Below are 25,925 nucleotides of genomic sequence, written 5' to 3' on the forward strand. Positions count from 1 at the left end.
CACTAATTTCTTACTACTTACTATGAGGCAAACTCACCTCTATGCTTAAAGCTGTCACATCCTGGTGCAGAGATGTGATCTGGTTATCCAGACGTTCCACGCTCTCCTTATTACTAGTATCACATTCGCTCTTAGGAGTGAGTTCCTCGTACGAGTTGTACTTTGAGTGAGGCATAATGATGCTTCGTTGCCTTTCCACCCGTTCACGCAACATTGCTAGGTGATTGGTAGCCACACCACCCAACCGGGGTCTTCGAGTAGGGCTTTCGTGTGTTTCTTGCAATCTGCAAAATTTAAAATATAGGGTGTTTCAGAATTAACTGTACATATGCTGCCAAGGGTTAGAGTAGTTTATTATGATTCCAAACCCACTCCCATATTGTAGATAAAACGTCGTGATACACATACATGACCTGCTAGATCGCCAGATTTTAATCCATTGGATTATTATTTCTGGGAGCATTTAAAATTTGAGGTTTATAAACGAAAGATAAATATAAAGAGAGGGCTCCTTCAACACTGCTGTGCGACAATTAGAAACAGTCCCGACATTATACGAAATGCAATAAGGCAACTTTCGCTAAAAGCAAGAAAATGCATACAAGCAAATGACACTAATTTTGAACAGCTCTTGTAACTGTCTTTTTGTTGTGTTGTAACTGTTATTATTTAATTTAGTTTTTCGTTATTACAATACAAAGGTGGGGTTTATTTCTTTCTTTTCTAACAAGTATTAAATGTTTAAATTTTTCAAAGAATGTCTTGTTATTGAGGCGAATTGATACATGTGGGAATTATGAAACTAATGTGGTAAATACAGCTTTTAACGATTTATTAAAGGTTCCACATGGTTTTAAAGATTAAAGAAAATAATTTACAGGCTATTCAAATTCATGAACATTTCTTCCTAAGCCGGACTTGAAAATAAAAAAATTGTGTTAATGGTATTTTATAATATATATTAAGATGTGACTACCCACAAAATTTGAATTAGTTATAGAGAGTAGGTCAAAATTTATGATTATAAAATTATTCAGCAAAAAAATGGAAAATGCCCTGTAATTCGAGAATGGATCAACATTTACCCACGATATATGGGTGAACTTGAATCATGATTATGTACTCTAAACCCTTGTAGTGTGTCCACATTTAACTCTTCAACAATCTCTATAATAAAAAATATATTAAAAATATTTATAATAATAAAACCTTAAGTTGTATTTCGGATGTCTTGGGCTGATAGTAGGCTGATGGATGGGGGATCTGTTAGGAGAAACTGGAGATCCATCGCCTTCTTGTACATTCTCATCGTCTTCGCTTATGCTCGGGAGGGTCAAAGTGGGTACTCCATTACCCTCAGATTCTTGCTAAAAACACAAAAAAGTAATATGCTAATATTCTTAATATACAGGATGGTTCAAGAAGAAAAGGACATAGGTTGGCGGTGGACAGACCATTTAAAATGTAGTTAAATGCAGGTAGAATGAGGGTTCCAGTGTGACTCTTCTTCGAGATAAGTATAGGCATTTTAATAAATTTCGTCGAGAACCCGGATTTAAAAAAAATCTAAACTTCCTATTTCTCCACTTCCTACCACTCAAACGCAAATACGACTGCGATACATTTTTAAAATCCACATTAAAATTCCTTTGAGATAGGGTAGTTTTTGTTGAAACTTTGAAAAAACTATCCTATCTTTTAAAAATGAATGAAAATGAAATTTAATGTGGATTTTAAAAACGTAGTCGTATTTGCGCTTTGAGTGGTAGAAAGTGGAGAAATAGCATATTTAGATAAAAAAGTCGTGTTTTCAACGAAATTTACTAAAGCGCCTATATTCCGAAGAAGAGTCAGGCTAAAGCCATCATTCTGACTGCATTTAACTACATTTTAGATCGTCTATTCACCTTTACCCTGTGCCCCTTTCTTTCTGAAACACCTTGTATAGACTTGATTACCTCTGCCTCATATCCTTCTCTGACGTTGAAAGTGAGATCGTGTTGAATGTCATTAGCAAATTGTTGCTGATATTCAGGGTACAAGCTGCAATGATTAATTTTCACTTTAATGCCTTCAATGGAGTGGTTTTAGTGGGGGTATTACCGTAAAACATCGACCAGCCCTTGTATATGGATACATTTCAAGTCGCAGTAAGTTAAAGCCCGTACATCACTGTTTGATTTGATTACGATATCGATATTGCCTCCTCCACGGTTGCCTCCATCAGAATTTCCATTTGAGGAGTGCTGTAGATGCGTGCTAATATCCGATCCGACAAGATCGCCTTTGCCTGAAATACGCGAACTCATGTTATTGTCATTTGAATCGAAATTGGAGGGAAGTTTCCTGCAATTGTGAGAAAACCCGGAAATTCAAAAGCTGGACGAGTCTCGCCTGTCCAATCAGTCAAGCTCTAAAAAGTATACTTTCCAGGGGACTTCGTCAGTTGTTTCCATAATAATAATTAAGCCATATCTAAGCAGTCGATAAATTAAGGGTTTAGTTGATCCTCCACTTTATCCAAGTTTCTGTTTCTCTAAAGTGGGTCTAAACACCATCGATTAGTTTGGGTGGCTTTTCGGAATAATCCAAACTCGAAATTTCAAGATAAACCGGTCATTATAAATTTCGTTCTCCTACATTGTCGACAATCTTGAACCCGACGTTGCGATGCTTATAGATAATTAGCAATTGAGCTGCATTAATGCATGCTTTCAGTGCATTTGTTCCGTTATATAAGTAATAGTTGAATCGAGTCGACTCGAGTCGAGTCACGTCGAAGTCGTGTTAATTCGTATAGAGTCGAGTCGAGCCGAATCATGTCGAAGTCACGTCAATTCGTATAGAGTCGAGTCGAGTCGAGTCGTATCGAGTCGAGTTGAAGTCGTGTTGATTTCATCTCGACTAGTGCGACATGAAAACGTTTTGATCAAGGTCCGGTAAAACGATGGTTCTTTTTATAGATGGATCGGACCATTTGCCTTTATTTGACCATTTGGAGAATTTTTACCTTGAAAAACGTTTCAGGATAGCCTCTAATATTTCATTACATTTCTTTTTAACTGTCAACGATATGATTAAAATCACCATATGCTAAGCTGGAAATTCTGAAAGTTAGACTGATGTTGACCTAATTTTATTTAGCGAAAAATGAATATAATCTGCAGGTATCACCAGTTTATATCGGAACACAAGAATTACGCAAGTGGGAGAAGGGCCGCATAAGTTTTAATATGCCTCCGACGAAGACCAACGAAAGCTATGGGTTAAAGTGGGCGGAGTCAATCCTTTCGGCGTCTCCACTTCGATGTTTTAGATTAGTACTGATTTTGCTGTCTCTGCGACGAAGGAAATTTTAAAAAAGATCAGAGCAAAAAGCAACATTGTAAATAAATGAGAAAAAAACGATTAATATATCACTAAAACTTATATTAGTAAAAATTCCGATATGGTAAAAGATCTGGTAACATTGGACTGACTCCGCCCACTTCAAGTGCTAATTTCGCCACGTACTTTGTTGGTCTTTCTCGGAAGCATATTAAAACTTATGCGGTCTTCCTTCCACTGGCGTAATTTCTATGTTCCGACTTGAGTTGATGATACCTGCATATGCTTAGTATATAATAGCCTTCTGTATTTTGAGGTAAATAATCTCTACGGTGCCATCATCAGATTTTCTCAAAGAAATCGAAATTCTTGCTAAATAAAGTCTTCAAGATATTTAGACAAACTCTGATGAGTTTATTGCGCTTTACGGTATGCACAGACAAACTTCAATTAGAGTCAAATGATGCTGAACATATACATAAAAGTTCATTAAATATTTTGTGGTCAGTCCAGGTGAAATGGGAGGGGTACAAAAAGAATCAATGGTCAAAATGTATAAAAAGGTAACTCTAGTTTGGGTGTAGTTTTACATTTCTTCCTTTAACCAGAAATACATAAAAATAACTCGATAACTCGTGTTTGAAAACTTCATAAAATTTGAGAAAACAGCGATGGTTAAAGTTTTAAATTTGTAATCTACAGGGTGTTGTGTACAAACTTTATCGATTTCAATGATACTAGATACTTAATGATACTAGACCTCGTATTTCCAAGTGTTCTCCATTTCAACCTTCTATTCTATGTTTCTTCCGGAGGAAAAAAGCCCTTAGGTATTAAGAATTTTTTTTTCAATAAAAAAACAATTTTTAAGCCTATTTTTTAAATTTAAATAAAACATTTTGCACTTCACACTACATCTATTACCAACAATACGAATTCAAATATCTTACCTAAAATAGCCACAACCATATTATTCTGAACAACCTCCATTGAGCCGTTGCAAATGTAGTAAATCGAACCCAATGCATCCCCTTTGTGGATCAAATATTCACCGGGAGCACAGAAATTTGCTCTAATATGAAGGGATAAAAGCTTAAGACAGCCTTGAGAAGCAGCTTCAAAAATTGGAAGCTGAAGTATCTCTCGATGTAGATGCATGGAGACATCCCCTCGAAGTTCTTCAGGAAATTCTTTCAACGTCTAAAAAAACATTGCTGGAGATATTACTTAGGTTCGTTATAGATTTGCTCTTCTTATGGCCTGATGGGCCCTTATATGACGTGTCGGAGATAAGATGCCCCTCTCTCTTATCTGGATATCTAGCAGATTATTTTACAATTTCATTTGAGTGCCAATAAGAAGCTTTATATTTTTTTTATTTAGCTTGCTGTTACCTTAACCACCACCAAATTTCCATAAATTTTTAATTCGAGTGAAATGATTAAGCGATAACTAAAAAACATAAAAAAAACTACTCAGTACCGCGCATGCTTGAATTATTATCCCGAATTATCGAACACGAATTTTTTAGGAAAATTTTCCTCAAAATTTTACCATTTAATGAATTCAAATAAATTTTCAAAAATAATTCAGACACAAGTGGAATTATAAGTCAAAATTTTATTAATCTAGCAAATTTTACACTTACAGCCTCAGTTTGTAGTAATGCAATTATCGCGATAATTTTCTTGGTTTTTCTAGCAATATTGTAAAAAGCCGAATCAGTTCAATCTTACGGCCTTGTTGAAGGACATGACTCATGAAATCTACTTCTCAAATACAATTCATGCAACGAAAACGAATCTGTAATTTTTAACAATTGCCGTGTTATCACATTTGTATTATACAAGGTGTCCGTTTAATAGCCCTTCGGATTCCTATGACGTTATTTGCGATTTCATAAAAAATAAACTATGGGGATGTGTATGAGATTATTGAATTTTGAATTGATTATTGAAGGTGAATTTTAAAATTAGTGGCAATCTTACAGGGTGTCCCAAAAAAGCAGGACGTCACAAAATGTAATTTCTTTTTGAGTGGGACCACCTGTATTTTTTCACGTAATGGAAACCTTTTGAGCCTGTATTAGTTTCTAAATTTTTTTACCCACAGATGTAGTGACTCGAAGATTTTAAAAGGAATTTGAGATATTCTCAGTGCCTTATAAAAAAATTATATCGCGGTTAGCTTAAGTTAGATTTTAATAATTTTGAGATGGATTCCGATATAAGATCCCCTTAGCAGGCACCAATACTTATTTAGGCAAAAAATATACAGGGTATTCACAATAACAACTATCATTTTTACCTTTTCAGCTCAATTTTCTTGATTTTTTCAAAGAGGATAGTGTGTTTTTTATGATGTAGGGCGTAAGAAAATCCAATATCTTCATTTTAGTACGAAATAATGTCATATTTATCTTAAATGTTAATGGAATTATTAATTATTTCAGGAAAACATGCATTCATCGCTAAGTGCCTGGCATGAAGGAACCAACTTCAGAGTTCCCTCTTTAAAGAGTTTTAGACTCTTTAAGAAGCAATTTTTGGGGGTATATTTATAAAAACTTTTTTATTATTTTAATCTCTAGAATTACCTCCGAAGATATTTCGCCGTTATTTTCGAACACCCTGTTTATTGCGTGCATGGAAAATAATTTAAAATTTCACCTACGAGAGACGACGATAACGTGACAGAAGTTCGATATTGGCAAAGAGCGGAATTTAAAATATGCGAATTGTCCTACACAGACGTTTGCAGCTTAGTTTTTCGCGAAGCAGGACTAAACCAAAGAAAAAAAAGACATTTTCAGTCAAGATTTTTTTTAGCTTTTACAAGAATTGTTTCAACTGTTAGGCACGCATTGTATTTTTATTCAGGAAATAGCCCCAAATATATTTCGTACATGTAAATTTTGAGAAAGTATCGCATTCAGCTCTGTTGCCCAAACGAAACAGCCTTCATGCATTTTTATCGTTACTTTCCTGAATACATTTTGCAAAATAACAATAAAAATGCATTCAAGTTGTACCTGTGGAACAAAATTTTACGCATTTTTTGCGGAAATTTTACATGCACTTAACGTATTATTCTTGAAAATCTCATTTCTGTTCTTCGATAGAGAAACTGTATTATCGTTGTAATGTTCTCCAGATTAACAGAAATATTTGGAAAGCAATTTGCTTTTTAAACACTTCAAATCCAGGTAATTATCGTTATTATCCAAAGGCCAGACTATTTTAACGAACCCCCAACTATTTGCTTTGCAAAGGCGGATTTAAATAGGCTCTAAAGTTACTGCCGAGTAATTCGCATCGAGTTCGACCAAGGAACTTTTAATCACACAAAAAGTATGGAATTCGGGGGCTAATTAACGGGTTTGTTGTTTGTGTGAATTGGAAATTTACTGCCATTATTGGGTAAAAAATTAATGATCCGGTCTCACCGACATTAACGCTATAGAGTAAATATTTATTCAATATTTAGGGTCAAAATTGCCTATTTGTCATTAAACTGTTCAATTAAAGAGTATTCCCCATTAAGTTAGTTTAAATGCTCTTTGATCTAAATTGAAAACCTAATTGAATGGGCATGTAAGTTATAACCCTCTAATGCCAATCAGGTGGGCAAAATACCCTTACCCCCACCCTCTAGACCAAGAAAACCCTTAAACCGCTATCTTCTAAATTATAATTTTTGATTTGAAAACTGTTTTTTCGAAAAACCTCAAAAATTAAATATATATAGAAAACCCTCTAGCATTCGTCACATTTTTTTCGTCTTTTTCCTTCTAGCTCTAACCTAAAAACAATTTTTAATCTTTTAAAATGGAATAACTTGTTTCCAGAATGGGCTGCAGGTCCAGTTTTTTCTGCTAATGATCTACGTCTTTGTGGCAAATTTAAGAGTATGTGTCAGTTTTTAGGCTGTGCCATATTGAAAAATGTAAAAAACTCATTTTTTTTGCATTTTTTTCAATGCCGAATTAAGCATTTCGGTTATTTTTGGGCATTTGATGCATTTTTTATAGTCCAATAGTATCTATTTATCGCATTTAATGCCGAAATGTTCAATTCGGTATTGAAAAAAATGCCAAAAAATTGAGTTTTTTGCATTTTTCAATATGGCGCGACCTAAAAATTGACAAATTTTATATACCCTTAGATTTGTCATAAAAATGCTCATGATTAGAAGCAAACACTGGACCTGCAGCCCATTTTGAAAAAAGTTATTCCATTTTGAAATTTTCAAAATCGTTTTTGAGTTAGAATTAACGGGAAAAAAAACAAAAAACATGTGGCGAATGCGCGACGGTTTTCTATATAAGCGTGATTTTTTTCAAATTTTTCGAAAACCCAGTTTTCAAGTTAAAAATTATAATTGAAAAGATGGCGGTTAAAGGGTTTCTTTGGTATAGGCAGTGGCGTAAGGGTATTTTGCCCAACTGATTGACATTAGAGGGTTATAACTTATACGCCCATTTCGTTAGGTTTTCAATTTAGATGAAAGGGCATTTTGACTATCTTAATGGGGGGTACTCTTTGGAGTTGCCCAATGAGAAAGCAATAAATCTCCCGCTGCCGCAGAAACGAGAAACAAAGCTTTCCGATAATAACAAAATTGCAACAGTAGCTGAATGAAGACGTTATCTTTCAGGGGCCAGAATAATCTTGAATTGATCTACATTGTCCCCTGCTTGTATCCCATTAAAGCACTTGTATAAACCAGAATAAAGCTTCCAGAAACGCAATTCCGCTTACACGCTTTAAGCTAAACAAGTTTTCTGCAAATAATCCCTGGCAACTCGGATTTTTCAAGTAAAGCTCTTTCTATTTGACCTTTTATAATGCCTTGGTAAGCAAACAACATTAGTGCTCACACCATGCCTTGGTTTTAACAAGGAAAATTCCGCGTTAAGGTAATTCCCAATATTCCACACATATTAATAACAAGAACGAAATTTTACCTCGTGAATATCGATCCCGTGATTAAGGGACCACATCGTTTGAAAATAATCCTGCATCCGATTTTTTAGCTCCTTTGGGATCTGGTGTAGTGTGAAAAAGTCCTTGAGATCTCTCCATTTCGTGTGGTAAAGGGATCGTCTGGAGTACATTCTCTGGATAATAGCTGTCACATTACCGAACACTACTGCGTGCATTAGGGCTGAAACAAATAAAATTGCTTGAACGTTTGGGTCTATATCCAGGATCCCACCCTATGGTGGGATTTTCATTAACCTTTAGTGTTCAATCAAAGGAAGCAGCAACACTGCGGACCAGTGGCCAAATAATCCTTTAAATCGCTATTGGTGTGAACAGCTCGGTGTAAATTAGAGGACAACTTTATTAGTTCAGAACTCCAGACGGACATTAGAGGGACTAAATTAATTACTCGGATTTCGCAATATGGCTGAACTCTTCTGTTTGGCAAAATTTAGCTTTAAAATGATTTCTATCAGTTTAGAAATTTATATGAAAAGAGAAATAAAAAAGCGCAAATTTACCTACCAGCGAGCCATTAAAAGTTCCAACGCGCCTTTTGCGCTAAAATTAAATTTCTATAAGTTACTACTTACTCGCAAATATATAGAACGAAATTAAATTATAAAAACTTTTAAAAGGTTTACTCGTAACTTTTGAAAAGTCCGTTTTTAAACTTGGTTTAAATATTATTAGCGTAGTTTCCCATCAGGCTCAGTAATTTAGAAAACGTATGCATAATTCATACAAAATCGCGCAAAGCTGATAATAAAGAGCGCTAGAGCCTCTATTCCTTAATAGTTTTACGAAAATGTGTGAGAAACGGGACTTCCCTATTGATTATATAGGAACAGGCAGGTAGAAGAGACAGAACAAGGACGTAATATCTCTGCTGTTAGTAACCAAACTTATACGGTGTGTCTACTTAAGTTGGAATCATATCGGACACTTTCTTATTATTAAATTTAAGAAAAAAGTTATTCTTCATAAAAAGTTATGCATGGTCTGAAACCTAAAATGAAATAATCAAACATAAAGTTTTTGGAGTCGTATACCAGCTTTCTTAAAAATATAAATTTTATTCAAGACATTTTTATTGTTAGTTCCAATAATGCACATTTATCTCTTGTTTATTGATAACATGATAACTTTTTGTCTCTTAATGTTTTCATAATAATTGCGCAATTTAAATACGTAATTAATGCATAACAATAATTTACTTTATTAACAGGGAAAGACAAAAAGTTAATAACGTGTGTAACTATTTATGTAGGATTATTTTAGTTTTAAGTCATTCCACTAGTGCCCCGACATAGCTACCATCTCTTTCGAAATATATAATGGTTCTTTTGACAAATTCCCTTAATACATCCATTATCATAATATTTGAAGTAATTTCCTGATATGCTTCCGAAATTATCCTCTCCAAATGATTAACATCTTGAAACGGCCTGTGCTGGTATACTATCTGTTTTAAGTAACCCAATAAGGAATAATCCATAGGGGTTAAATCAGGAGATCTTGCAGGTCAAAACATATTTGATTGTCTGTGAATCACTTTTTCATTGAAAATATTTTGACGATATTCTCTAACAGTTAACGTACTGTGGTATGAGTTACTGTCTTGTTAGAACTAAATTTCTTGAAATTCTTGTAAGGGCAGCTCGTCCAAAAAGTCATTTAATTGATTTTGTAAAAATTGTAAGTAACGATCTACATTCATAAATTGTCGAAAAAAACATGGTCCAATTAATCTGTTTTTGAAAATGCCACGCCATACATTCCATTTAAACGAACATTGGTCACGAGTGTTTATTGTAAAATTTGAATTTTATTCAGATTATCTGTGATAATTTTGTGACGAAACAGTTGCATTTGAAGCAAATGTTGCCTCATGGGAAAAAATATATGTTTTATTGAAAAAGGATTTTCTTCTAACTCTCCATGGATGAGAGCTTAAAGTTCAAATCGTTTGTCATAACCATTTTTATTCAATGTGTGAACGAAACGTAGTTTGTATGGATTTTATTCGTTTCGTTTTAAAATATTTGCCACAGTGTTTTTACTTACATTATTTTGTATCAATGTCTTCCTTTTTCGCAATGACATTTTTGGAAAAGCATTACTTCTAACTCCCAATCTTCATTGGTAACGAATTTTCGGCTTTTTTATATTAAAATTATTTTGAAAATGCCCATAAGTCTTGAATTTATTTACTATTTTCGTAATGGTTGGTTGACTAATATTTCTGTTCGGATGTCTATTTTTATTTTATTTAGGTTTCAGACCATCCAGAACTTTTTAAGAAGAATCACTTTTTTTCGTAAAATTAATAATTAAAAAATTTCCCATATGATTCCAATTTAAGTAGACACACTGTACATGCTGTTTCAATCTATTAAAAATCTAGGCTCGCCACCGAATGCAGACGTTTTCGTTTATTGTGAATATACATCAACGACCGTTAACCTTCGTTTTAAGTTTTATTTAACTTAAAGCTGATTTGAATCACCCATTCCTTTTTCATTCTACATTCGTTCAGCGCACATTTAAAATAATTTGGGAAATCTACTATTTAAAGGGCCATTTTTATGTAAACAGAATGGTTAAATGTGTAACCGCACGCTAATGAATGCCATATATGCAGGTACATACGAATTAATTTGTTTATACAGAGTTATTCAGGTTCGATGCTCATCATTGGGATCTCAGTGACCACAGGAGATACGAGGTCGGTTAAATTGGGGCAAAGTTGCGCAATTTGGAGGTCAATAAAATGTCTTTTCAAAATTTGAAAAATTCCGATTACTTCCGGAGGTATTCGTAAAAAAACGGAATTTTGAAAATCTAACATCACCACTTTGTAGAAGAGAAAAGTGGCAATTATAATGTGTCATTCGCTTTTAATTATCTCTTTAAATAACGTCAGCAAAGAAAAGAAACGTTTTTTTACAAATATCTCCGGAAGAAATCGGAATTTTTCAAATTTTAAAAAGACATTTTATTGAGTTCCAAATTGCGCAACTTTGACCAATTTAACCGACCTCGTATCTCTTATGGTTGCTGAGATCCCAATGATGAATGTCGAATCTGAATAGCCCTGTATAATCAATTACGGAATGTGTACAAAACGGATAAGGTATGGAACCGGAATGTACAGTCCACCTTAAGTCTAATCTGAACTAACTCAGGAAATAAAATTTTCGAGCGGTATTGTGCAGCAGAACTTTGTTTGAACGGTGCAATGAACGAGGATTATAATACTCGTGTTAGATGAATTATTCGGATTAGGAATTTCACATTTTAACAATACAGACTGTTATTTTTTTATTTCTAATGATTTTTTCGTATTTTCTGAAGATGGTGAGATTTTTACGATTTCCGTCCAAGCTCTTAGTCAAGGGTGAATGTTACGTACTTTTGTTATATTGAGATAATATAGGAGTATTTTCAGTTAAAACCAAAAAACCAAATCTTTGGACCATAGTTAATAAGTATACAGGGTGATTTTTTAAAAACTGTCTACCCAAAAAATTAAAAAAATTATTGCAGTCCAAAAACTTTCCAAAAATACGTGCTTCTTTATTTTTTTAGGCCACCTTTCGCCCCATCCATGAATGTGTTGCTATTCCTCTCACCCCTACGCACTGCAAGTTAAAAAAATCGAACGGGAACACCCCTCCTGTGATACATCAATGGGTAGTTAAAATCTTCCTAAAAACCATTCTGTATGCATTTCTGCATTTTAAAGGTGTTTCTTTAATCACCCTTTAAAGCTGCTATGTCTCACCATTTACTGTCTTACTCTCCATTTACTTAAATCAAATTAGATAACTTAGTAGGATATAGAAGCTTTAAACTCGTTTAAAAAGCAGAAATACATACAAAATTGTTTTCAGGAAGCTTTTTGGTGCTTTCATTTAATTTTTTTAAGTTGAGGTGCGTGCGGGTGAGAGAGGGGGTAGCAGCACATTCACTTATGGGTCTAAAGGTGGCCTTCAAAAAGATTTACGCGTTTTTGGACATTTTTTATGCCGCAATGGCTTTTGAGATTTTTTGGTGAACAGTTTTTAAAAAATCACCCTGGATAAAATGATAATGATAATGATCAAATATCACATGCTCTGCCATCCAATACATATGGGGAATAAGAAGAACACTAAAGAAGGCTAAGAACAATAAAATAATTCAAAATTTGTAGAAAAAAGTGTTCTATGGAAAATATCGTGAAACGTAAAATGTTTTCACGGTTCAAAGCAAGAGTTCTTAATTATGGTAATTTTCTACACATAATACACATACGGTACATAATATACGTAAGTATGTACTACATAAATGAACGATATAATGCACAAATAATAACATAAGTAGATAGGTAGACACTAATTACCTACTTGTGTTATTATTTATCCCGCATATGAGTGAATTCAGTGAGACCGAGTTCGAGCATGAATTTCCGAGTTAGCAACATACAATTCTGTGTGTGAAAGACACGTATATGCTCATGGAATTATCGGAGGCTCAATTATCCATGTATAAACTGTATTTGATTGTAGTGGTTTTAGGATCACATTAATAATTAGTTAAATTGTGAAATATTTATAATCGAGCTCCTATTACGAAACTTCAGCAGTAATTTATGGTCATTTTACCACATTTCACATGAATTCATGTAGCACCAACGTATTAATTCGCTTTGGAATTTTTGGATAAAAATTAAGAAATGCACTGTGTGGATCAAAACAACTTGCTGACAAAGATATCGACTATTTTTCGTAATTTTCCAAGCGTTTTATATCTCAGAGATCACTCAGCCTAGATTAATAGCATAAAAAAGAACCTAAAGGAAGACCATTCCTTTCAAAATTTAACACATAGGCTGATATTTAATTAAACCTTAATTATATATTTTTTTAATGTTAGACAGACAAAAGATTTATCTGTTAATTGACTCCCAGCTTAAGAATTTTTTTTGCCAAACCCTCTTTCAGGTGAAAAAATATTGCTAATGCCATTTCGTGCAGCTACATTCATGCTAAAGGTATATTCAAATATGAAATTTTTTTATGAACATCAGTCGCGTCGCAGTCAGCATTCGACGACAATTTCGTGGCGAAGTTCTTTTTTTCAATTCCAAAGTCCTGTTGGGAATTCAAATATTTCAGGGCACAGTGGCAGGTGCACCATTTCGAGCATTATTCATTTTTTCGAGCGTAGGGTCAAAAGGTTGTAAAAAAGAAAGAGGAAAAGTGAAAAAGAAAAAAGAAAGAGAGAGGAAGAAAAAGGAAGAGACAGGAAGAAACATGAAGAGAGGAAAAGTAAAAAGAAAGAGGTTAAATGTAATTTAGTTTGCTTAAAAATACACTACAGTTTTACGGGTGAAGCAATATGAATTAGCAATAAATTGCTTAACGTCGTCTTCTAATGGGTCTGTCCTGTATATTGAGGTTAAATTACCGACGCGAATATCAAACTGTAATTATTACTCTACTCTGATATGAAAATAACAATAATAATAAAAAAAAAATAATAAACTTGTTTTACGGCTTAGCATTCGAATTGGACAATATCGAGTTTTACTTTTGGCCCAGGCAGTGCTCAAAAACATTAAACACCATCTGTGACCTATATTTTCTAATTAAAGTTACTTTCCGGAGCAGTTTTTATTAATTTTTCAACGAGAAGGCTATAAAATATTGGGAAGGATCTCACAAGCACATCTCTACTGGCGATATTGGCATAATCTAGCGAAAATATCTTTAAAGGAACACGCAGAAAATGATATGGTATCGTTAAGGGATTAGCGCCATTCTCTAAATATCTCCAGGGATGATGGGGAAGTTATTTAACTTGAAACAACGTGGAAAAACCTTGTAAAAATCATCTAAGTCATTAAGAGAACATGAGGAAAAGAACTTAATTAAAAGGGTAGATACCTGATCCAACTTTCTGAATTGCGTTCCTTTATGATGAAATTGACTTAAGTTGGAAGTCGATTTCGTTCCTCTACTATATTCCTTTATTTTGTAGGTTCTTTTATTGTTCCCTAGACATACATACATATTTTAGAAAACAAGAATTAATTTTTTGCCCATATAGAACATATATATACAGGGTGTTCTAAAATGACAATGCAAATCTTAAGGGCGTTATAATTGTTACATAGAAACCCTTAGTCAAAAATGAGTCATTTTTATTCAAAAGACTTTCATATTCAATTCAAGTGAATAGAATAAAAACAAACAAAATAAGCACTTTTTTGTCTTTTGATAGAAATTTATCAATTGCATTCCAATTCAATTAGATGTTATTGAAAATTGATTTTAATTTTGACAACACACCTGCACTGCCCGTACTGTGCAGGATAAACCAATATTTTTAAGAACGATGGATCGAAAGAGGCGGATTTATCAGCTGGCCAGAGCGCAGTCCCGATTTAAACCCGTTAGATTTTTTCTTTCAGGTTATATTAAGTTGTTAGGATATGAAACTCCTGTAGTAACCCAAGAGGAACTGTTAGAAAAAGTGATAGCCTCTCTTTTCGTGTAATAAAATCCGCATACTTTACAATAGGTGCGAGATTTAGTGATTCAAAGAACAAATTTATGTAACCACGTTGGGGGTCGTCATTTTGAGCCTTTATTATAATTTTGTTTTGCGTTATCTTTAAGAAAAATTAACTAAATATCGAAGTCTTTCGACATTAACGAGATAACATTACGTTTTTGAATAAAAACCACTCTGGAGCCAAAATGGCTTATTTTTAACTAGGAGTTCCTATGCAAAAATTGTTCACCGCAATGTCCCCTATAATGTGCTGAAGTTTGACACAACCTTTTTGGAACACCCTGTATAATTCTATAGCGTGGAAATAGACCTACAGATAAAAAAGTTATGATGCATCAAACCTAGTACAAAATTTGAATAGATATTGCTATGATTTGAGAATTGAGAATGATTTGGAAACAATTTGAGTACGCCTTGAATCATTTTGAAGATGTTGATTTGAGTGTACTAATATAAGTACTATTTCAGGATTCTGCATCACAGGAAAGAAGACAGTTTCAAAGAAATACAGTGATTTTTCATAATGTCAATCTTACAAGTGAACAAGGCACACATGCCTGGATGTTTTGAAAATGTTCTTTTAAAATTTAAAGAAAAAACATTCCTTTGAGGTAAAAACTGTTTTCTTTATTCCTTGCAAATGAGACCTCATGGAATTTCTTTATTCGGGGAAGAAAGTACTTGTTTTCCCTTTCGTAACTGCTGCTTTATATGCATTAGTTGCTATTCCCAGATGACCAAGAAACGAGATACTGAGGTATTCCTATAATTGCTTAATGTCAGTATTTACGGAGACGTTTTATATTATTAAAGATAAAATACGTGACCTTTGCGAAATGGAACGAATTATTGCAAAAAGTAAAGTGCAATTCATATTGAATAACGTTGAGAACTAAAATAGGGTTTTATAAATATATAGGGTGTTTCATTATTTTTAATATGCGATGGACGTTTGCTTGATTGGATAATTCAGTTTTGCATTTAAAAAAAAAGTTTTTTCGGATTTTTTAGATCTTTAAATAAAGGCATTAGGAGCTGCAATGCAAAACGATGGTCGTATTGGGACCCTAGGGAAAAATCCTATTGTATTTTAGTTGCCTATCAATGTTAGAATATTTCTCATTCACAAATTAACAGTAATATCATTAATTGTTAAAATAAGACGTTGTTCCCCTTTTCTTCTCCGGCATAGAAAAATATATATTGATTAAGTAACCCTTGATATAAATCCAAGTAAATATGTGAACTTAAGCTTACCTCCAATAAGCATGACACAAATACTAAAAATCTTCTCGTTGGTTGTGTTCGCACTAACATTTCCGAATCCCACGCTGGTTAAACTTGAGCAAGTGAAGTAAAGAGCAGTCACGTACGCATCAGTATTGGAAAGATTGGCTACGTCGTTTATTTTAAGTCGGTCAGCTAATGCTCTTATCCATCCTATAAAATAAAAATTATACCTGTTAATAGAAAAAAATAGAAACGTGGAGTTAAATTATGCGAAATTGAAGTGAAATATGCACTATATCCAAAATAAGTCCAGCATGAGGACCTTGTAACAGGTACAATGTTAGTTAAATGGGAGAAAAATTGGGCATTCAAGAAATTACTTTTGATTTTTGATTTATACTACTTATGCATCAAATTCAACTAAAATTGGTATATGTATTTAGTTATAGTACAATTGATCAGATTTTACATATAACACTTTGGGTTTCATACAGGAAGTGTTAGAACCAATTGCTATTTCATACATTCAACGTAATGGGAATATGCTTTTCCAGCAAGACAAAGTACAGCAACATTTTGCTCGTATAACTACGACTCATCTATAATATCGCAATATACTTTCTTGGCCTCCACGCTTTCCTGATCTTTCCCCCATAGAACACGTATGGGACATGGTAGAAAGAAGAGTTGCTATACTGGAAAACTCATGACTTACTTTAACAGCGTCTTGAAATGCAATTCAAGTTACCTGGAATACACTATCTCAAGCGGAAATTGATCATTGGCTTAAAAGCATGCCCAGGTGAGTTTCTGAGGGTGGAAATCCACAAGGTGGTTGCACACATTATATGAATTTTGAAGACTTTCTGGACTTCGGTTCACTCGAAAGTTACATTATTTATTGTATATAGTGCTGTTATTACATTTACAAAGCTTCATTAAAATTCGCGTATTATTTCTAGGTGTTGTAATTTTTATGATAACTAGTATATTTCGAAAAAAGTGAAATTTTTGCTTCAACACGACAGTCTCGGTTTCATTCTATGGTATGTCGTTAGTTACGAATAATCATTATCTTTTTTTCTAAATACGACTTGTTGTTGGAAATCCATTGATGTATCACATTTTAGTATTTTACGCAACGTTTTCGTTTTTAATATTTTACGGGATAGTCTAATTGGGCTATGCGTAGCAACAGGCATTGTAATGAAGAACAACAAAAAGCATGTAATGTTATCCGTTAATGAAAACCCCGAAATATCGTTTCGCGAAGTTGAATATACCACAGAAATCACAAAATTACCAGTTGAGTTTATTTTACGCACGCAAAGGTACCATGCCTTTAAATTTAGAATTTGCCAGGGACTTTGACCCGGTGAGGGTGAAAGACGAAGAACATTTTGCGAGTGGTACACACAGAAATATGCAGATCATCATACTTTATAGATAAAATTACACATAAAGTTGCCTTAAAATATCCGAAAAACTTACTAAGACCCTATGAATGAAACCGAGACTATCATGTGGTAGCTTATAGAAAATTAAAATAGAATGGGGGTTTTAGTTTTAATCCATCTCTTACTATAACTTGCGAAAAAAATTGGTTTTTTTTTAAATAACTGAAAAATGAAAAATAATTTTATAGAGCTGTTTGTGCTGTAAAATTATTCCTTTGAGTGCACAATTTTTCTCTCAATTAACTAAATCGGTATCAATCACTGTTTACGAGATCCCTATGCTGGATAACTTTACCTGAGCTACACCACATAATAATAATAATAATAAATATCCTTATTTTGACTGTGTAATGGTACAATAGAATAAAGTTAAAAGACCCACAAAGTATAATCAAATTTTGTTACGTACTAAAAGTCTGGTAGTACCCAGAATATGATTCCAAACTAACAACATAATTTTGTAAATTTATTTAAGTAACTTCCTTTTTAATAGTTTTATTCTGTATATTATTTTAGACCTAATGGCCTTAAGTGAAATAATTTTATGCATTGACAATAGGCTTGTTCCTGATACACAGTTAGTCTATGCACCGGGCATTCATAATTTAGAATGCTGGTAGAGCATGAACTTTGAGGTGCTTGCCTTTCAAGCATATATAAATTTTTAAACAGGAAAGTATACACTCCTGAATATATATTGCAGTAGATGTCATAATCCCAGTTTTTTTTTTAATGTTCCTGTGCAAAATTCTCGGAATTCTAGTGTCAACACCAGTCTTAATATCCTTTTCTAACAAATTATTGAGTAATTTCATACATAGTAATCCCATATTTGATGATACTTTGGAAGTTTGCATAATGAATTAATAACAAATTTCCTAACATCCAACTAAATATATTTGCAAATTACTCTCCTTGTGTCATATATCCAGCTTAGTCCACTTACTACATATTATATACAAGGAGTTCATTTCAAAACGAACTACGTGAAAATTTCTTGATTGAGAGGAAAATTTTAAATAATAAAAATAGTCGATTTAAATATCTAGGGGGCAGTTTAATTTGACATTAGAGAGAATTGTATCAGTCACCCCCTCACTCCCAGCTACCACATTCAGATATTTCAAATGGCACATCCCCCCCCACGGGTGGCAAATCACTGCAAGCGGAATTTCATTTGTTACGTAACTATGCCAAGAAAACTGATATGGGTTAATAAAGTCGGGAGTTGCAAGGAACAATATGTAGTAGTGCAAATAGCTCATTAAAATCAAATAATTCACGTTATTAAGTGCTCAAAATATGTACTGTTATTAGCGAGGCAATAATGAAGCCTGTTTCGAAAATGGTCTAATAAACGATTTCCGGAAAAATAGATTGTCAGAAAAGGTGCATTAGAATGGCCAGCACGATCTCTAGATCTCAGTCCATTAGACTTTTTCCTATGGGGTTATTTAAAAAGTAAAGTGTTTAGAACTCCTCTTGAAAGTATTCAAGAATTGAAAGGTAGAATTTTCCTGGATCGTAGAAGTGTTATTGGACAAACTTTGGCCAATGTTCGCGAAGAATTTGAAAACAGACTTTATTATTGCCTCGCTAATAACGGCTTACTTTTGAGCACTTAACAAAATGAATTATTTGATCTCAATAAGCTCTTTGCACTACTACACATTTTTCCTTTTAACTCCCGACTCCATTAACCAATTTAATTTTTTTTTGGTACAGTTAGATAACAAATTGAATTTTGCTTGTACTGATGTGCCATTCGATGGGAGTTGCCATTTGATTTATCAAATGAGGTTAGCTGGGGGCGAGGGGGTGTCTGATACAATTTTCTCTAATGTCAAGTTAAACTTCCCCCTAGATATCTAAATAGATGTTTTTTAAAAATTTTTTTAAATTTTTCTCTCAATCAAAAGATATTTCGTGTAGTTTGTTTTGAAACGAACACCCTGTATAATTTACTTGGACTTCCATAATCCCTTACGTTTGTAATTGACCATAAAAAACTAGATAGTGAAACGAGGAAATTTATTCCAGATTTTTCTGCGATTTAGTTTTGGCCGTAGATAGTGCGGTCATAACAAGTAAATATATGACACACAATTCTTGTTAAAAGTTACTAAGTAGATCATTATGTTGTGCAAGTAAATAGTGCTTAGCGATCTCCAGAAAATAAATGGGAATTCTAGGATTATTGCTGAGCCAATTTACTACTTCTAGAAAAGCCATTTTCTTAGGAAAGTCTTTATTTCCCGTCTTGTCTAGATCTATGTTTCTGTGTCAATAAATGAGGAATTGAAATGAGTATATTTCCAGAAATAACCATTATTTTTGTCTACTGGTTTATTGAAAAGACAAGGCAAACAACTAATTCGAATATTCACATAAAATCCACAATAATGTAAATAGTTGCCAGACGTCGTAAATCTACTTTAATTAAACAGCACTTTCTTAATTATTTCTCACGGTTTCATATTGGTAATTGAATTGTGGGAAGAATATCGTAAATAAGTTTTTCCATTTATAAAAATTAAGAGCTAAGCGAAATATTGAATATCATGAACCAGACATGTTTTCAGAGAGAAAAATGTTTGGTTAGTGACTGAGTTTAAAATTTCTCAATGAGAAAACTTTAATCCATTTTCACCAATCATTTCTTGCAATCTGACAAAATCGTGAACATTCCTGCATCGCTGGACAACTGAAGCAGCAAATAAGGACCCGGTTGATAGCGCTGTTAAAATATTTTCTTAAAGGCCCAAAACACTTGCCCATGATATTGCCGATTTCTGCCTGCACTGGGTTGACTTGAGACGAACCGAATTGATGAGATGTAATACGAGCGAAGTTGGTCTTTCGGGCGTTGAAATTAATTAAACTTAGAGCTGGAATGAGGTATAAAGTAGTAATAGACCTTACTCTTATTGGAGAAGATAGTAGACTCGTTAAATTTATCAAGTCTACAGGACCACTGCAACTCCATTAAGCCGAGACGTAATTTGCAAATTTCCGTGGCCTAAGTCTGTAACGGCAGTTTTTTCGCCTCCCGCGTCTTTCACTCAATAATGAAGAATAATTCAAAAAATGAGTTTCATTGTATTTTTTCGCCGACAACAAATTTGCCTTTATAAGACTCCCTTTAGAGGACCTTAATACATATTCCATTAGCAGGAAGCGGTCCTAATAAGCTTGAAATTTGGAGATTACATAATACACTTCAGATCCAATTTATAAGGTGTTGAACGAAGACGTTTGTTAGAGATTAAGATCCGAGAGAACCCTAACATTCTTTCTGCAAATTTTTCCCATACCATGAAATAACTAGGAGCATAGTGTTCATTTTACACTGCCTTTGCTCCGATATCATAAATATTCATGGAAAATCGGATATGGCCTGAAGGGAACGGTTTAATATAAATGTCTATAAGGCCCCAAATTTATGGTAAATATCAGGCTTCACAGGTTTTGCTGTAGGCTTACTCCTTTGTATAATATCACAGGGGATTCATAAGCTCCCCACTTATATCCAATTAACGCAGGCTTATTTACCACGGTTTATAATGGCAAAGCTAATATCCAAAGTTAAATGATAAGGCCAACGTCTTCATTAGTAATCAAAAAAACGACATTTTTCCTTCTTTGGTTTATTTAGCGAGAGAGGGGGACTTTTACCTATAATCGTGCTCAATTCTCCGTCAATAATCGCTAGAAGTGATTTTTTAATATGAGAAGGGATTTGTTGCAAATAGAGTTTTCGCTCAACCATTTGAGGTGCTTTAAATGAGTTTGGATAAATAAGTATAGTGAAAATTGGTTTGCTATGCAGCGTGTTTGGGCCTTGTTTGAATAAATTGCATTTCCCTCTCACAGACTGTTTTTTATTTAAGTCAACATTTTTTTAGGGAAACGTGCAAAAATATTTCGAATGTGTTTGTAGACAAGTGCTCATTTTAATTACAAACACTCTAAAATACACCTAGAATTAACTGCTCTAATGTAAACTGTGTCTGAATAGAAGAGCAACTTGTTTAAAACGTTTTGAGGTCGCCGAAGAACACAAAACACTCATAAGGCAAAAATCGAAAGAGCGTCCCTTTTCCTCCATTGCAGTGCATCACAAATACCTAAAAGTACGCCTTTATCCAACAGGGAACCTGGATAAAAATATAATTTTTGAAAGCAGAAACGAACTGAATTTTTCCCACATATTAATCTGAACGGCGTTTGATTTTAATGAAATATTGATCCGCAATTTTCCTGTTTTATTGTAAATGCTTGTAAAACTATCCGCATATTTTTGTTTCATTCCGCTTTTTTGTTTTATCATTTTTAGAATCAAATTATTAATGTGCTGCTAACTTTAACATGAAGCTGGTTTTCACGGAAACCAACAGACTTGGTGATACTCAGACTCTACATCAATGTTTCTCTGGCAATTAGTTTCAGTTAAAGCCGACGGCGCATTAATTTTGGCCCTTAATTAGCTCCAGGACCGGAATCATCTCATTTCATCACATTTAGTTGCGAGCCTAAGGGAAGGTACTGAAAGAAAGGATGAATAATACATATTGTTCCTACTGATCAATTTTATCCATCTGATAGCAATAAATTCAAATAACCTCGTAAGGGAGAATTTTTAATTCTTTTCCAGTTGGGAAGAGAAAATTCAGAAAGCATTTAGCACCACCTTAATTTTAGATAGACATTTGCTTGGACGTTGCATTACTTCCGTGCACAGGGTGTATAAAAAGAGAGACAACATTCGATTTGGTACCCATATTGATGACGCTGTATGGTCCCAGATACGACGTCACTGATATTTTTATCGTTCCATGTTAAAGAGTGTATTATTCTAGTCCTGGCCGGCTAAAATTATGGCCGGATAAATTTCTAGGAACTAATTTTTCAAGGTTATATTATTATTTTTAAATCTCGGGGGCAAACATTTCCATCTTTCCATTCCACTTATTTTCATATTTTTGAAGGTTGCCCCGATCACGGAGCAGGAGGCACCCGCCAGGGATACGTGCTCTGCAAAAATCTGCATATGAGTAAACTGTTTTTTACTCTTTTGGGAGTAAATATTACACTTTACTCCTTCCCCAGAGGGGGTGAGTTGCTATTTAATTTTCGAAATGATTTTTTTCCATTTGATTGCATCTTTTCTACGAGGCATCTCAACGAAATGAATATTTCGGAATGAATATTTAGGACGGCGAGAGAAGTTTTAGTAAGTGGGACGTCCTGGATTGGTCATTATAAACGGATTTAACCAAAATTTCCCTGAAGGCGACCTTTCCAGAGCACTTTTGAACGCTTCACATTCCTTCTGTTGTTCCAAGTTTTCAAGATATAAAGTGCAACTTGAGCTTTTCTTACAATTAACCCTTTTTTTGTTAATTTCGCCAGTGTAACCCAAGTTATAGTTAAAGTTACCACTTTGGTTAAAACAAGAAATTTTTGGTAACAGCGCCCTAGATGAGCAACATTCTCAACTGTTCCACAATAAACTCCAATAAAAAGTGCAATATTAAACCAAAATAGGAGTAATTTAAAAGCAACCCCAGAAAATAAGCAGAAATAGGTTAATGTAAGTCGCAGTGGCTCTTGCAATTTCCTCTCGGTGGAAAACCCATAAGACCACGTGCCGATAACTGGAAAATATAAAGAAAATTTTATTCATTAGTGCAATATGAATGCAAAGATTTTATAGATCATATATTCTCATTATGGGCAATATTTCCTCACCAAAGGGTCCCTTGACATATCTCCTTACACACGCTGAATATATACAATAAAACGACGAGAATTTCCACTCTCCATATTCCTAATTAAATTACGGAAGCGAAAAAGCCATTAGACAGGCGGTTTGTGGTCGCAAATTTAGGTTGAATATTTATTAATTTTCCTCTTTTGAAACACCCTTAAGCCCCTTTTTAGTATTATAGTGTACTTCATATATAAAGAATAGTTATTAGTACTCAAAAATTATGTTTGATAATAAATGGTATTAAGCGCAATGGGTCTACCTCAAGTTCATAATCGGGGAAATATACCTTATAGAGCTGCTTTTTCCAGCGACGTGAATACTTATCTTTCTCATTAAAATGTTATAAAGATTAAAGCATCCCAGCTTGTTTTAAGCTATTTTAAGTTTTTTCTCTATAAATTATTCAGCAAACTTTGATTTATTTAAGATGGAGGGATATAAATTCGACAAATAAAAGGATTAGTTTTCAATTAGGTGAGTTAAGGTCGGTAGTTCAAACTCCTTATAATTTCGCCATTAAGATCATTTCCTGGAAAATGGGGTAATTGACCAATACTTTGCTCTAATTTTGCAATTTTCATTAAAATTATTTTGTTGGCAAAGTTATCAGGAGTTTCATTGCACATTGACTTTGCGACAGACTTCTTTTAACAGGCCGTTGGTTTTTAAAAAATCGTCGCGTGCGGGAAAGTATCTTTTCCTCACTTTTTAGGAAGATAGCTGTTTCATTTAAATCGTTTTTGAAAAATTTGTAGAATTCAGAAGAGTCTACAAATCTAGTAAAAAGGAAAACAAAAATGTACCTCTTGTTTGGTTACATTCATCGTACTTTGAAATAGACACCATAAGCTATTCCTAATTGTTTACCAATTTGTGAAGATTTATTGGCCAAAAACATCATAATAACAGAGATATTTTTTAAACAATTTATCAATTTTTAATCATCTATTTTTAAGTAAATGATGGTTATCCAATTAACAGTAGTTAATCGGCACAACTTGTGTCATCGTAACTGCCCCAATATACAAAGATCTTCGACATCACGTATTTCGTCGGTTGTTCTTCATAAGGTCCCATTAGTAAAAATCGAGGGATGTAACATCGGGTAAACGAGGAGGCCAAGAAATGGAACTACTAAACGTAGAGGACGATCTTCAGGTTATAAAGCCTTGCGTTTTTTATACTTGGAAAGCGTTGAATTGATTCTCATGGAGTGTTCTTCAGACAATCTAATTGGACGCATTTATTTGATAAGATATTTTTGGAGTACTGATGAAAGGATTTTTTCCAACAATTTCTTTCGCATCCAAAACTCGTTGTTCTCAACCCGCTTCACTGCTGTGCCTTCGATTTATTTACTGCACTAGGGCAGAAATTTTTCTGGAATTGGCGTCAGTCAATTCTCAGTTAGAGCGACGAGCCATAAGTTTCGTTAGTAATATTAACAAAACTGAATTATAGAATCAAAATAATACAGTGATTGGAAATAGATAACATAGCGTGGCTCATATGAAAAACTACCGGTAAGAGCTAAGTATCTGATGAATAAGTTATGAACAAATGGATATAACAAAAAACTGATAAATTGTTTAAAAATCATATCTCTTATTATGGCCTTCAGGTTTAGTCGAATTATTTTGAGGTTGTAAATCGCCTCAGACTGCAAATATCCTGCATACTACAATATTGGAGGGTTGAACAGTGTTACATTAAAGCTTGGAATAAAATTGGGAAACTCCTTACCCAAATCAGTCTCAAACTCCTCTTGGGCTATCACATACCAGATACAAGCCAGCCAATGGGCGACAAGGGTGAAGGAGAGCATCAGAAGCGTCAAAATCATTGCACTGTATTGAGAGTATCTGTCGATTTTCTGAAGAAGACGTAGCAATCTCAGAAGTCTCGTTAGCTTGATCAGGTGTGTGTGCGTTGGGCCTGACTGAAATATAAATAAAATTGGAACAAAGTAGTGGTTACGAAACCGTACTTTTCACATGCAAATTATTTATCATTTAAGTAATTCAAGCTGTACTTTTCACTTAAGATTTTATTTAGACGAATAAAGTATACATTAGGAGCTTTACCTCTTCCCCATATAAAGCATAAAGTAAATCGAACGGTAGGGCTGCCAATAAGTCCACGATAAACCACGTTCTTAAGTAGTTTACGGAAATGGATTTCCAGTCTGAAACAACTTCCCCTTTTTTGTTCACGAAAGTCGTTCTGAAGTTTAATAATATATCTGAAACAAAAGTAAACTTCCAGTATATGCATAAAAGGAAATTCGATTTAATTTTGGACATGTTCCGTATTGTCAAGGTTTGTTATATTTTTCAGTTTCTCCGACTTCAAAAGATTTATTTATTAGGGGAATCTCGCTCGAGTCTGTAGCTGACTGAATGCATGCAAAGGAACAATGCCGCGTTACTTATTCATGCCGCAAATCAAGTAGAGCTATTTGTCTGACAAAAAGCACCATTTCTTCCCCACATGCGGATTATGTCAGGGCAAAAACGGTCTTACTAACACAGGGAATAGTCATTTTTATTTTGCCTTTCAATTTATTTTTATTATACTTTTCCTTTAATA

At 33.8% G+C, this 25,925-nt stretch overlaps 1 protein-coding gene across 2 annotated transcripts in view; it reads right to left on the minus strand.

Annotated features, from left to right (window-relative positions):
- Elk (Eag-like K[+] channel) overlaps window positions 1–25,925 on the minus strand; it is a 115,875-nt gene that overhangs the window by 1,470 nt on the left and 88,480 nt on the right. For both annotated transcript variants that reach the window (XM_066388902.1, XM_066388901.1), the window contains exons 7-15: window positions 25,421–25,578; window positions 25,080–25,275; window positions 16,134–16,316; window positions 8,294–8,493; window positions 4,278–4,527; window positions 2,104–2,290; window positions 1,959–2,043; window positions 1,210–1,367; window positions 38–284 (exon numbers count right to left, since the gene is read on the minus strand). In XM_066388902.1, coding sequence (XP_066244999.1) covers window positions 38–284; window positions 1,210–1,367; window positions 1,959–2,043; window positions 2,104–2,290; window positions 4,278–4,527; window positions 8,294–8,493; window positions 16,134–16,316; window positions 25,080–25,275; window positions 25,421–25,578 — 1,664 coding nt within the window. The remainder of the gene's footprint in view (window positions 1–37; window positions 285–1,209; window positions 1,368–1,958; window positions 2,044–2,103; window positions 2,291–4,277; window positions 4,528–8,293; window positions 8,494–16,133; window positions 16,317–25,079; window positions 25,276–25,420; window positions 25,579–25,925) is intronic.

The sequence above is a fragment of the Euwallacea similis genome, chromosome 4 (assembly GCF_039881205.1).
Source record: "Euwallacea similis isolate ESF13 chromosome 4, ESF131.1, whole genome shotgun sequence".
Classification (NCBI taxonomy): domain Eukaryota; kingdom Metazoa; phylum Arthropoda; class Insecta; order Coleoptera; family Curculionidae; genus Euwallacea; species Euwallacea similis.